Below are 14818 nucleotides of genomic sequence, written 5' to 3'. Positions count from 1 at the left end.
GTGGTTTATGGCCCAAGATGAATCTGAGGTTCCCACCTCACACAATCATGCAAATGTTGGTAACCCACATTAAACCTAGATTAGAATGACTGTGTGAACTAGTTCTGTGTATGTGCACCTATCTGTGTGGGGAAACTAACCATTATAACCATTTAACGTTTTGCTGGAATATAAGCATCCTTGGTGGAAAATACAGTTTGGGGGCTATTTTTCTCATTTGCTCAGAGAAGCTGATTCATCCTCTGTTAATAGCATGCATGAAACATCAGCATCAACAAATCATCTCAACAAATAGGTGGCCCCAAACTCACATTTGCTGAGATAATAGAGAATGCAAGTACAGCTGCTTATGGGGAGGATTGCTTAACTACTCCAAGGTCTGCCAATTCTCCCTTGCAAATGCCCCCATGCTCATCTCCTGTTTTGGAGCCTGACTGTAGAAAATAACATTTAATGACCAACCAGGTGGGGATGTATTTGCAGGGGAGAAATGTAAATGCCTCCCCACAGCCTCTCACATTAATTTTTTGAGGGAAATTTTTGAGGGGGTTTTAAAGTCCTGTCTTGCCCTCTAACATTTAATTTAGCCCTCATAAATCAGCCCTGAACTAACAACAAAACCATGAGGGAAGCCTATTGCCTTCCCAACCTGCTCGTGAGCAGAGGCATCTCCTTGGCGGTGGTTGCTAAAGACAAAATGCTGACCTTCACAGACCTTCGTTTGATCCAGCAAGGCAGATGTTATGTTCTTATTTTTATTTTTGCTGAGATGAGGCACATTGATACAAGAATCCAGGTATCAATCAATATACTTGTGGACCTTGCTTTGATCAATTGCTTCTTATTCAGGGTTATAATCTGAATAAATCAGATGTTTTCAACTTCTGTTTCTGAGCGAGTGTGAAAATAAGTCACTTTCAGTTTATCGTTTGGAACATGTCTTTAGAAATTCCAAACTAGCCCATAGTTTCATTAGACTGGTGGAATTTCTTGGCCCCATCTGAGAGAAGCAGTTTGTACTTAAGGTGAAGGCAAAGGCAGAGGATGACTATCAAAGTCCAAAGCCCCTCTCTCCTGCACCTTTCTCTCTCTTCCCTAGAGATACATCTTCTTGCTGTTTCTCTAAGAAACTTTATCACCATCTTCAAAGGACTGTTTTTGTTTTTAGGGGTTCAATTTCAGTTCAGATTTAAGGCAATTGAGAGATGTTCAGGTTCTGCTCCAGTTTACTGAAAAAAATTTCTGGACCAGTTTTTGCATTTAGGTACAGATTCAGCCTGACCCAGGAGATTTATTAAGCGAAACATCAGTTATGGCAATCTCCCAGGCTGACCAGGAAGTGGACCAGGATAGCAGCTATAGTTGCGGAATTTAACTCATCCTTCTGTTACATCCCTATTTGAACTTACCATTTTCATCTGTCCTTCCTTACCCTTGCAATGTCATTCATTTTTAACTATGTGTGAGTAACTAGATAAAATATTGTCTGCACTCTTCTTATTTTATAACCACATATAAAAGGGCTGAAATGCAGGGAATGGACTGAGGTGTCCCTGGGGGGAGGGGGCAGACCCCTGTGTCTACAGTCCTCCTGACTCTGAAGCAGAGATGCTCTTCCCCCTGGACTTCTGGGCCAAAGTCCAGGGTCTCCACAGCCCCTGCCCCCACCCAAATCCTCTTTACTTTGTCTTGGGTGGTGTGGTCGCCCAGCTGAGCATGATGCTTCATTTTTAGGGGGGGGCGGGCTCCAAAGGCCTTTAGGTCCGTCCATGCTCCAAAATTACCTAGGTGCACCTCTGCTCTAGAAACCACCACCAGTCTACCACAGCCATTTCCATGTCTCCAATGTGGAGTGGGTGGGGAGGAGCAGGTTCTCCAATGTCGATGTGGAGTGGTAGGGAGGAGCAGGTTCGCTCTACCCCCCCTGCCCCTGCCCCTGACCTCCACACAGTCATCTGCAAGTGTAAGTGAAATGAATATATCTATGCAAAGCACTTAGACTTTCTCAGAACCCTGCAAAAGGGAGGTCCTCCGGGTTTCACGTGCAGAACTTAGTGAACATTTGTCAGCAGGTAGGCTTCGTTCAGACCTTGGCGTGGTGGGTGGGGGGGGCGGGTTCCCTGCGGGGAGAGGAAGCAGGCACAATCCCACTGCCCGCACCGAACGTGTTCAGTGAAGGCGTGTTTGCTGTGGGAACCGGTCCCATTCCGCGCAACGGGTAGATCGGCTTTTACAGCGGCGGGCCGGCGGGCGGGGGCGGAGGGAGAATAGGTGGATTTCCCCACCCTTTCAGGTCATGATTCTAGGTCCAAGTGGGCCCTTGGGGAGCGTCTAATTCATACGTGTTTCTCTCCTGACAGTTGAGTGAGAAGGTGCAGAGTACAGTATTGGTTCCTCACCAACCACAAGGGTGTGAGCATCTCTTGCGTATGCGGCACAATTCTTCCAGGGAACCCGCTCCCCTCACACAAAGTTCCACACCACGGACAACTGCATCCCGCGCACCTCAGAGACGTGCACCTTCTCCTCGAATCATCAACCCCGGGCAGGCTCCACGACGAACCTATCCCGCTTTAACTTGTGTGAGCACACAACGGACTTCCCACAATTGCCCACCACTCCCCAGAGGCGGCTTTCACGACGTATTTCCCGCCTCCGGGCGGTGAGGGGACGGGAGGCGACTTCCCAGTCCTGCAGGGCAAGAAAGGGGGAGAGGAGCAGCTCCCTCCGCCTCCGCCCCATGAAGAGCGTCGAACCTGTGGCGAGAGGAATCGGTGTGGGCCTCGGCCGCACAAAGGTGGAGGCGGGCTCTGTCCTGCCGCCCCCCCCCCCAACTGCCTCCGTCGGCTCCTGGCGCCGCGGGGCTGCGACTGCTTCTTTGCAGGGGGCTGGGACTGGGCGGGCCTAGAGAGGAACTGAGGGAAGCAGGGAGGCAGCGAGAGGCGGCGGCTCCTCGCTCAGCCTCCCCGCCCGCTAAGCAGCAGCAGCAGTAGCAGCAGCAGCTCCTCTCGAGCCCGTGTGAGCGGCGGCGGCGGCGGCGGCGGCACAGGCAGCTCCGGCCAGTGCGCGGCGACGAGGGTGCCCAGCCCGGCGCCTCCGCAGTGCTCCCGCTCCGCCCCGGCATGGTGAGTGAAGGAAGGAGTGCGCGCTGGGCTGGGGCAGGCAAGGGCACTGGGCGAGGAGGAAAGAGGGGAAGGGGCGCAGCCGGCGAGTGCTGCGGTCCGTGCAGAGCCTGCTTCTGCTCTCGTGCTGCTGCTGCTGCTGCTGCTGCTGCTGCCAGTCCCTCTTGCCAGGGACTGTGCCAAGGGAATCCCCTGCCCGGCGAGCTCCTGGGCTGACATCCCGGTAGTCGGAGCTGCTGCTGTTCTACTCTCCGCCGAGATGCGATTATGCCCCGATACAGCAGCCGCACCTGCCTGCCTGCCCTCCTCCTCCTCCTCCTTGGCACTCATCCCAGCTTTAGCGGGAGGTCCTCTTATCGCCAAACGAAAGCAGACCCTCGGCTTCCTGAGGGCAGCTCTGAATCTCCCCTGCTTCACTCTCAGCCCCAGTAGGCCCCCTTGGAAGGGCAGCTCCGACATCCCCTCCTGACACATCTCCACCCCTCCTCCATCCCCCCCCCACCCCCAGTCGCTTTTCTTCTGGGCCAGGTAGCCTCTGACATCTCCATCTCTCTTGTAGCCCGTCGCTGAAGGAGCTACGATCAGGACGGGACGCGGAGAAGAGCCTACCGTTGCTCCGAAGCAGCCAAGTAGCACCTCTCGCTTCTTGCCGGGATGAAGAGGCGTCTCCAGAGACAAAGGCTGGATTCGGGCTGCTGCCAGTGAAGCTTTCGCTAGTGACTCCATCTGCTTGCAGATAGGCTCCTGTTCACCATCCATGGAGTGGCAGAGCCGAGGTCCTTGATTGTGTTGGATTGGGCAGAGCCCTCCACCTTCCACTCTGCTCCTTCCACTCACCATGGGGTGGAGGCATCTTCTTCTGCTCTTGCCTCTTGCTCTGTACGCCCTGGCACTGCTACTGACCACTCAAGCAGCTGGGCCCCCACGGACACCCAAGGGCAACCGGACACAGGGGGCAGCAGCACCCCGGCGACCCCCCAAGCCAGGCAAGGATTCACTGAACCACACCCTGGCCAGCACAGCCCCCTCTTCTGTGCCAGCTGGTAGCGGGGGCAGCCGTGGCCGCAGTCCTGGTGGAGGGTCAGCAAGGGTGTCTTCCAGTGGCAGTGCAGGCAGCTCGAGCCCAGCATATGAAACATGCATGGGCTACTTTGATGTGAGTGGGCAGTGGGACAAGGAGTTTGACTGTAACAACACCCAACAGAAGGATTTCCGTTACTGCTGCGGCACCTGCTATTACCGCTTTTGCTGCAACAAGCGCTCTGAGAAGCTCAATCAGGACAAGTGTCGTAACCAGGACCCACGCCCCAGCACAGATCCAATGACCCCTGCCACCAGTAATGATGGACCGGGAGATCTATCCAATGGGTATGACCCAAATGAGGACAACACTAATGCCACCGTCTACATTTCATGTGGGGCCATTGCCTTGGTTGTCATTGCAGGCATCTTTGCGAAGGTGGCCTATGACAAGGCACGACAGCCACCACAGGAGATGAACATCCACAGGTGAGAACAGGGTGTGGACCCCTATACTGTTCCCCTCCCCCATCCAATGCATTCATACACTCATAACTCTCAATTTAAGAACACATGTGAGAACAGGAGATGGACATTCAGTCCCCTAGACAAGCCTCCTTATAGCCCCAATTCCAAACTTACCTTGGGTGCTGGTAAAACCCAGACTTACAATGTCTCTGAGACACCCAACTTTTTGCCACTTTAAAGATGGATGATTCCTTACCTTCCTACTCTCATTCAGGGAATGGAATAAGATGTTCTCGTTAGAGTACTTGAGCTAATCCTTCCACCTGCTGTAGAGGAGAGATTTAACCTTCCCCCAAAGGGATGGAGATACACACACACACACACTCTCTCTCTCTCTCTCTCTCTCTCTCTCTCTCTCTCTCTACCCTTTATGAAGGATATTGCCCTATCTCCAGGCAACATTGGAGATTCCAAAAGAAGTTGCTTCACAGCCATACAGGTACAGGTACTGGAGAGAGCAACACCTACTTCCCAGGACAGTTAATCTCTTCTTTGCTCAGCATCTTCTTGCCTCAAAATGGAGAGCCATGAATAAAAATATACATGCATACATACATGTCATATCATTTATACTTATTCTTTCCCTTTCGTATATGTGCTTAGTGAAAGCAATACCCTTTTCACAACAAGGAGAGGATATGATGTTGAGGACTGGATGTTCATTTTCAACTCTGGTTAAAAAAGAATGTTCTAAAACTTCTCTTCTCCTTAGGTTTAAATGTGGGTTAATCAAACAGACACTAGGAGTAGATTTTAACTGGATGGTGTTAAGATATATAGTGCAATCCTTTCAAATGAGTTCTAATTATGACAGTGCTTATAACAGAATCTGAATTAATTACAGGGAGACAAAATAATAATGTGGAGAGAGAGAAAGAAGGAGAGAGAGAGAGAGAGCGGGAGGGAGGGAGGGGGTGCTATATTTTTTAACCTGTTCAAACTTGGGTTACAGAAAGTTACAGTTTAAGCATCATCACTTGCAGTAGCAAGAAGAACTGAGGTAGATTCTACTCAACAAAGCAATAATCTGTTCTATTTGAACTGGCCAGGCTGAACAGGAGAGACAGATAATCTTATCCAAGACAACCCTCTCTGTATCCTGCTAGAGTCAGGGGAGCCCCTTCTAAGTAGATAGTGCAGGTGTCTCAGTTCTCCTTAATAGTAAGCATTACTTTATAGCCCAATTTCCACAACTGCCTGGCATTATTAAGACCTTACAGGCTTTGAAACAAAGACCTTTAAATTACATTTTCAAAATCTGAAGACCTTTAAAATTGCTAACTGCAACCATCTTGGTGAAGTCTTGAAATCTCTACCTCACCCCAACGTGTCCTTAAAACCAGCTACATCATATAACCTTCCATGCTGTGTTCAACTTTGGCCCATTTAGATTAACTTACATTGTCAGAGCAGCAAAGCACAGAATTACATAATGCCAAGCAGGGCACAAAATAAGAAAACATAATTGTCCAGAGCTAACAATGGTTAATGCTTTCAGAGCAGAAACAGGGAAGGGGAGAACTCTCCATTACACATTTCAGAACTGCAGCTTAATATTAGTCTTCTCAAAATGCAGATATATGTTTCTAATTTAAAAATAGGTTTTGCCTTATCTCTTCATCTTTCTTAAGAGACACCCCCTTAGATAAGCACAAACTGGGAATAGAGTCCTTTCCATCTTTTCCCATATAAAGTTTCCATCCACCTTCTTTGTTCAGCACTGGACAGTTCCCCCTGTATGGGTCAAGCTGAATAAGACTTGCTGCGCTGTTTCAAAATGTCCATAATCTCCATCTGTTCTCTCCAAACTTATAAAACTTTATCTGTTTTCTTTAACTATTGCTACTGCCTTTCCATACTGCTTACCTTTTCACCCTTCATTACACCACAACCCACCTAGCCCCCAGCACATTTGCTCAGATGCATATTCACTCCTTGAATTCTCTGACTAGCAATCCCTATGGAATCTTTTCTCCACTGTGCTATGCATATCCAATAGCTACTCATTTGTCCAAGTGCTAGAGAAAGAGGAAAGTTCAACCTTTCCTTCTCCCTAACTGCTACAGAACTCATCTTACTGTCCCTGTTAGCAATCCTCTCTGCCATGTACCCCATGATGTTTTGGGGGAGGAGAATAATTTAACATTTCTCTCTCAATTGCTGTGGCTACAAGTTCCACTCTAAATGTTTCTATTTCTAAGCACTACTGGGCTATTCTGGAGTAACACTTGAATTAGAAAGATGACCCATAGCAGTTTTGTTTTCCGAAGAGAACTGGAGAAAAGGGCTCTTTAGCTTCCTAGGAAATGTTGCGTAGTAGAAATACATTTGAAATGGGGAAAGTCAAATGTTTGCCCTTCATTTTACCTCTCTGAATGGTCACTACATTTCTCCAGCTGACATGCATCACTGAGATAGGACCCCAGAACATTTTCAGATAATTACATTTTGAATATACTGTATGTGTCACTCAGATGTAAAAATTTAAAATAATTTATAGTGAGCCACTTTTTATATATGTAACAGGAACAATCCTAACAGATAGGAAAAGCTGTTTTTGCATGTTTACCCAGCATTTAACTCATCAATTAAAGACTGTGTTTTGTTTAAAAAACAACAACAACACCACCTGACAACAGTTTATAAATTGAAAGGCAAGTGTACTTTAGCTAATGCATGGAATATAATAGCAGTGTTTCTCTAAGTAAAATCCCAAGAGAGGCCACAAAAGGCTTAAATTTATTGCCTTTTCTGTTCTGTAAGAGTTAAAAGCAATTTCTTGTTTTATTTCTCTCATCCTCCTACTGTCTCATACACGGTGAAGGGCAACTCATCAGCTGGTATAAGTTACCACAGCTACACACATTGAATCAGAACCTTCCTTGCTGACTTCCACTGCAATCCAAAGCTTTGTATTCTGAAGGTTTCTGCTAGAATTGAATTTGAATTTGGAGTTTTTAATCAGTATGCTATGGTTGTTTATAACATCATCACACAGCAGTGGGATCCCAAAAGTGATGCCATCAGAAAACAGGTTAATAAATCAAGTGTTGTTGCATTGGCTTTGGTGGTGCTTAGCAAGAGCTGAGAATGTGGGCCTCTGGCATATAGGACTTGAAGCCACTCCTGCTTGCTTTAACGGCTCATGTGCTTAAGCCAGCAGCATGCTCCACTAGATGGATAGCATCCCTGATGTATTTCGAAACTTAGCACATGTTCCTCTTACCCACATGTTCCTTTTGCTGTGTATGATGCCAGGGGGTTGCAGACCTCCCATCAAAATCATAGGGAGCCTTGTCAGCCCTGTCTAAACACTTCTTGTCATTTTTATTCCTTTGATGCTTCCTTTGCTTTTTAAAAGATGAATTCTAAAGGGTGAAATGAATCACCTGTATGTAGATGAAGGGTATGAAGGAATGAATGACAGACTGAGCACTGGGAAAATTTGACTTCAAGTGTCTTTGAAAAAGCTGATTGACTTTTATTATTAGGATACAGTAGATTACAAAAGATTATACCTTTCAGAGACGTTTATTCTAAATTTGCTCAACACTGGCACACCAGTTTAAATATTATGAAGCATTTATCCAGCTGTTAAGGGCTGCATGGTCTATGGAAAAATATTGCTTACAGCTTTTAAAAATAGTGAAACCACATCTGTCAGGGACTCTATCGTCAGAATTCTTTCTTTTTCTGTACATGTCTGCTCATGAGACCATGGCTACTATACTCCTAAATGCTTTAAGACCTCTGTATTGTAGATTTCCCTCTATTATGTGTATGTTTGTATCTTCAAGCATGACCAAATGGTTGGGACAAGTGGATGGGACCAAATGGTTTTTGGAATATATTTCACTCTACATGAACAGGGATACTCTCTTCCTGTGAGCTGTGATTAAATGTTGGGGTGCAGATGAAGCAGAAAGACTGTACAACCTTATTGGTTACATTTCAAATTGGGCTGAATATCTGGGGCTAGGCAATCTCCCAGCAAATGCAAGTTCCATTTTAGCTTAGAGTATCTGCTGAATAAAATACTTGCTGCAAAGAGCTCAGTGGTAAACTTAAAACTGATTTTTAAAATAGCTCATTAGTTATCCAGTACTACTCCCATGGTTTTTAGTGGGAACAGAATCAAGTCCTGAATTATAAAGGATTTAATGAAAATTAGAATTTGATGGAGGGCATGTAAGGTTTGAGACAATTCTTATTTAACTCTTTGAAGAAGAGTATTAGTTCAATCTGAAGGGCTTTGTGACAGATACCAGGCCTGTTTGCTACTTGATCCAACATTACAGGTCATGGGGACTAGGTCATGAAAGGCTACCTTTCCACTGGAAAAAAGAGTGCACCTCACAACTTGATTCTCTTGTTTTCTTTTTTATATAGCAGCACTGTCCCTGTTCAACAATATGTGAGGTTTGTCCAAAGACTTCCTGGGTGATCCTATGTACATTTATCTCTGAATTTTTCTGGATGAGTTTTTGATACAGCACTCACAAGTGAGATTAGCTAACATAGATCTATGCACTACTACCTCGCTACATATAAATAGTTTCTATTATGCCACTTATTCTGTGTGATCCTGTGTGTTTGCATGCTTGGAGTTTTGAATTACCTAGGTCAAAACAAAGAAGAGTTAAAGAAATCGAAGGTTTATTTAGGAAAATATGACATAATTTCAGGCATATTAAGTGAAACATAAAATAGCATTCTCATGATTAGCCCAGTTTCATGTAGACTCGAAACAGGTACTGGGTCTCCTAACATAGATTACAAAAACATAGCTACGTGCCTAAGGATGATTATAAAGTATAGACAGTGCAGACATATTCATATTCAGCTGATACACCAGCCACATCTGTTTCCTGAGATAAACAACTTCAGAACCGTAGTGCATATGCTGGCAACCTCCAGACTTGATTATTGTAACGCACTCTATGTGGGGCTGCCTTTGTACATAGTCCGGAAACTCTAGTTGGTACAGAATGTGGCAGCCAGACTGGTCTCTGGGTCTTCTCGAAGATACAATATTACTTCTATATTAAAAGAACTACAGTGGTTATCAATAAGTTCCCGGGCAAAATACAAAGTGCTGGTTATACTCTTTAAAACCCTAAACAGCTTAGGACCTGGGTATTTAAGAGAATGAGGCTATTCTCATGACTGCAGGAAAGTGGGCTAAGGGAGCCTAGCCTGCTTTCCTGCAGCCGTGTGCTGCAACAGGAGCCGTGTGGCTCCCAGTAGCAAACCTCATTAAGTACCCCTCCCCTTAAATGAGGTTAGCAGAGCAAGCACTCCGCTAACCCTGTTCTTCTGATCATGAGACGCCATGGTGCGGCTCCATGCCATGGCGACTCATGAGGAGACCCCCGACTGGGGGGCTCCAACAAGCCTCCTGGCCTCAGGGGTCTTCCCAGAATGCCCCGCACACTCGTGTAGGGCATCCTGGGACTTCTGGGGACAGGTGGCCCCTGATCCCCACCGCCTCTACCAACTCTGTGATGGAGCCAGTAATCATGTGGACAGCTGATCCAGCCACCCAGGGACAGCTCCCTGCTCATCTGCGGGGAGAGCCCACTCTCCCCGCAGAGCCTGGTAAGACTCTACACATGGATTGTGTGTAGAGCCTCACTGTATTCACTATGAGCTCTTCTGCCCAGATCATCCAGAGATGTCCATCTACAGCTGCCACCAGTTCATCTGGTGGCCACTCTGAGATGGACCTTCTCTGTTACCACCCTGAGGCTTTGGAATTCATTCCCTGCCAAAATAAGATCCTCCCCATCTCTGACAGCTTTTAAAAAGACTCTCAACACGCATTTACTCATCCAAGCTTTTTTACCTGAATTGTGGTTTTGAACTGTTTTAGTTTCTGTTTTACTTTGTTTTAAACTACCAAAGAGATGAGATGTGAGTTTGAGGAAGTGTACAGACAGACAGACTAATTAACTAACTAACTAAATAAGTACATACATACATAAAATAAAAGTAACTAATGTCATCACAAGTGGTACACACAGTGGGACACTGGCATTGAGGACCTGCTGGGGCTATTGCATGGCTTGAAAGGCAGCCGCAACAACATATCACATCGACTGGAATCAGTTTTCATTCATTCTGCAGCTGCCTAGGCACACTTCAAATTGCACAACAGCCCCAGATAGCCCCTAATGCCAATGTTCCGGTGTGTGGAATGTTGGCCACTGTTTTTCTCTTCCCCTATAGAATCTGGCATGATTTCTGGATTAAACCGTTTTGCTTTGCTATATTAAATTTATTCCTAATTGCACAGGTATCTTTGACAAGATGCATTTTCTATACTTCATGAATATCCCTGAAATGTGCCAACTCTATCTTTTGTATCCTCAAAGTCAGGGTTTTGTCTTCTAGTAATCTCCAAGGTTGCTTATTTTTTGGTTCTGCTGCAATTAAATTCATACCAAAACTCTGATTGATGTTTGGCAGATATTTCTGGGATTCCTCCAAAACTAGAATTCTTCTGTCCCCTGAGCTCTGTTTCAGTTTATATTAGGGTATGTCTGCACTAGTGCAAATCCTTAAGTCATATTCATATTGGATGAGCACTGATGCACAACTGACCCATGTAACTTTGGGCACAATTGTGACACTTCTGCTTGCACTGACTAGAATGGCATTGGCACTTGGCAGCTGGGTGTCTCCCACAATACCATTCCTAATGGAAGATTTATAGTTTCTTCCTGCCATGCTGGATCAGGAGGAGCCAATACTACCGATGTGGGCTCAAGAGAATTACAGTTCCTTTTTTTCTAAATAACTTTGCCTCATGTTATCTTACTACACAACATTCAAACAAGTCTTTGGTTCTTCCTTTGCTACTTTGATAGACACATTTATGAACCTAAGCCTTATTCACACATTATGCTAGCATGCATACAATCTGTGTACACTGTATGGACATACAGTTCTGTATACATATGCAGTTATTCACACTATTCAGTGTTCAATGCACATTATGTTCCATGCACATAGAACAGTACGTTGCCTATCTGTACCCTGCATTTGAAATTCACTTTTGAAAGGAACGCAGGTACATTAATTCACCATGTTCAACATAATATCTAACCAGGGCTATATTGTGAATTTACCATGGTAAGCTTGCTGAGAAATGAGTTTCTTATTGTTTTTAATGCTGCCATTTTCTCCATGTTTTACTTTCTAACATATGCTCCTTTGTCTTGTGATGTTTAACTCTTATAAATCACATGCAATTAGGCTATCATTTTCTAAAAGGTGGGTAGGTGCTTCAGAGGAGATGCTGGAAATGTAGTGGTTGTTAGTTGTTTCTCTATGATGAAGTATAACTGGAGATCAAATACACAACAAAAGTCTTGTGGTGACCAACATACACTAAACGCGCTATTTTAAGAGATGAAAATGTGACGCTGGTCTCTGATGCATATTCTGCCCACAACCATTGCACCCTGCTGAGATCATTTTGGTTGCCAGTAGGGGTGTGTGAAACGATTCAGGTACAAAATGATTTGTACCCAAATCTACGTCTTTTGGGTGATTTGTAGACAAAACAAATCACCCCTGTACTAGCTGGCCAGATTTGGGTCCAAAACAAATCACCCAGAATTCAGACCTGAAAGATTTGTAGATTCAGACCTCCATTTTGTGGCGATCTCTCTTGCTATCTCCATTTTGTGTCCGGAAATTTTTTTGAAAATCCCACCCTCCCAAGCTTCAGATTGGTGACCCCACCGGTTCCAGATTGGCTCATTTCCATTCAAATCTTGTGTTGCCAGGGGTGACTGACCCTGCATTGGCTAGGGGGCTAGGGTCAAAGGGTCAAAGGGGGCTAGGTCAAAGAAGGGACAAGGGTGGGGGCAGTTCAGAGGAGATATTTTCAAATGTACTTAAGGAGGCAGCCCCAGCCACCATTCTGCCTTTCTGCCTCATGGGAGGAGAGAGAGAGAGAGAGAGAGAGAGAGAGAGAGCGTGCACGCGCTAGAAGATCTTTGCTTTGCCTTGACTGCCTGCCGTCTGGATTCTCTGCTTTTTGTTCCTGCTTTCCTGATTAAGGAAAAGAGAAGAGAGAATTTTTTTACTCCCTTCCTGCTGCTGAGAGAATCACTGCATGTGTCTGCTGTCTATGCAAATCGATTTGGGTACAAAATGATTTGTACCCGAATCTACATGTTTTTGGAGATTTGTGGACAAAACAAATTGCCCCTGTGCTAGCTTGCCAGATTCAGACCCAAAACAAATCGGGTGATTCGATTCGGGTACATAACAGATTGAAAACATCGATTCGTGCACATCCCTAGTTGCCAGCTATGTTTTCATTTTGGATGTTAGGCTGTTGTGTAATATTGTGTACTTCTGGATTCATGTTATCTTCATTTTAAGGGTGAATGTGATCTATGTACATCAGCTTCAGTTGCTTGATATTCTACTGTCTGCGTATTGCGTTTCCTAGATAGTTTCCTAGAGCCAGCATGGTGTAGTGGTTAGAGTGCTGGACTAGGACCGGGTACATAGGAACATAGGAAACTGCCATATACTGAGTCAGACCATTGGTCTATCTAGCTCAGTATTGTCTTCACAGACTGGCAGCGGCTTCTCCAAGATTGCAGGCAGGAATCTCTCTCAGCCCTATCTTGGAGAAGCCAGGGAGGGAACTTGAAACCTTCTGCTCTTCCCAGAGCGGCTTCATCCCCTGAGGGGAATATCTTGCAGTGCTCACACAAAGTCTCTCATTCATATGCAACCAGGGCAGACCCTGCTTAGCTATGGGGACAAGTCATGCTTGCTACCACAAGACCAGCTACCACAAGACCTGAGTTTAAATCCCCATTCAGCCATAAAACTAGCTGGGTGACTCTGGGCCAACCACTTCTCTCTCAGCCTAACCTACTTCACAGGATTGTTGTGAAAGAGAAACTCAAGTATGTAGTACACCGCTCTGGGCTCCTTGGAGGAAGAGCAGGATATAAATGTTTAATAATAATAATAATAATAATAATAATAATAATAATAATAATAATAATACACCAGATATAACTGTAGTCGAGAAGAAATAAAAACAAATTAAAATAATCAACATAGCAATACCAGGGGATAGCAGAATAGAAGAAAAAGAAATAGAAAAAATCACAAAATACAAAGATCTACAAACTGAAATCGAAAGGCTGTGGCAGAAAAAGACCAAAATAATCCCAGTGGTAATTGGCGCCCTGGGTGCAGTTCCAAAAGACCTTGAAGATCACCTCAACACTATAGGGGCCACAGAAATCACCATCAGCCAATTACAAAAAGCAGCTTTACTGGGAGCAGCCTATATTCTGCGACGATATCTATAACAACAGCAACAACATTGACAATAAAATTCAGCCATCCCAGGTCCTTGGGAAGGACTCAATGTCTGGATAAAACAAACCAGTCAATAACACCTGTCTGACTGTGTAAATAAATAAATAAATAAATAGATAGATAAAAAGATAAGAGGCACTGCATAAATATTTTTAACATTTTTGTTCCAGCATTGTTGTTTTGCATTTACCCTGATTTTCCCCTTGTAGTATTTTTTCCTGCGTTTGTGCAAACTCATACAACTAATCATTATACTTCACCGTTGATAAGGAACAATGTTCACAGGCCCATATCCAGACTAATGCAGCATCTGTGCTGCTAGTGCTGCACTGGTCCAGCAGGGAGGGAGGGGCAATCTTAATTCATGTTGTCTTCCCTTGGATGCCTACTGTGATTCCCAAAACTATATTTCTGAGGACTGTATGACCCTCACAGACATATTTTTGAGTCACGGTCAGTTTCAGAGGGAAGGGAAATAGATGAAAATCTCTACAGCATCATTGCACTAGCACGTTGTTAGTTTGGATGTCAGCCACAGTAAATTTCTGGCAGTTTGATTCTATTGGAAATCAACTTTCTCTGAATTTTTTGCTGCAATGTAGCATACATGTCAAATAACTCAGTAATAATATTACAAGTTGGCATTCATTCAGGGCTTTTTGAAGCTCTGTTAATCAAAAGAAAACCTGCCAACATCAATGGAGTTGTAGGTATTAAAAAAACCTGGCTCTATCTGCTTAAAATTTGATTGAGATTTATGCATAGATCTACCTCTCTCACACACCTGT

The 14818-nt window shown here is 44.9% G+C and overlaps 1 protein-coding gene across 6 annotated transcripts in view; it reads left to right on the top strand.

Moving 5' to 3' along the window:
• Positions 1–2031: 2031 nt before the first annotated feature.
• The window catches only part of SHISA6 (shisa family member 6), a 417240-nt gene continuing 404453 nt past the window's right edge, over positions 2032–14818 (top strand). For 2 of the 6 annotated variants that reach the window (XM_053298959.1, XM_053298955.1), the window contains exons 1-2: positions 2826–3125; positions 3682–4631. In XM_053298959.1, coding sequence (XP_053154934.1) covers positions 3961–4631 — 671 coding nt within the window. In that variant the 5' untranslated portion in view covers positions 2826–3125; positions 3682–3960. Of the gene's footprint in view, positions 2073–2146; positions 2219–2360; positions 2583–2652; positions 2798–2825; positions 3126–3681; positions 4632–14818 lie in introns of those variants that run through there. The other 4 variants (XM_053298957.1, XM_053298956.1, XM_053298958.1 and 1 more) reach the window with 4 other exon arrangements.

The sequence above is a fragment of the Hemicordylus capensis genome, chromosome 2 (assembly GCF_027244095.1).
Source record: "Hemicordylus capensis ecotype Gifberg chromosome 2, rHemCap1.1.pri, whole genome shotgun sequence".
NCBI classification, from domain to species: Eukaryota; Metazoa; Chordata; class Lepidosauria; order Squamata; family Cordylidae; genus Hemicordylus; species Hemicordylus capensis.
This window is presented reverse-complemented; position numbering and strand designations above follow the sequence as displayed.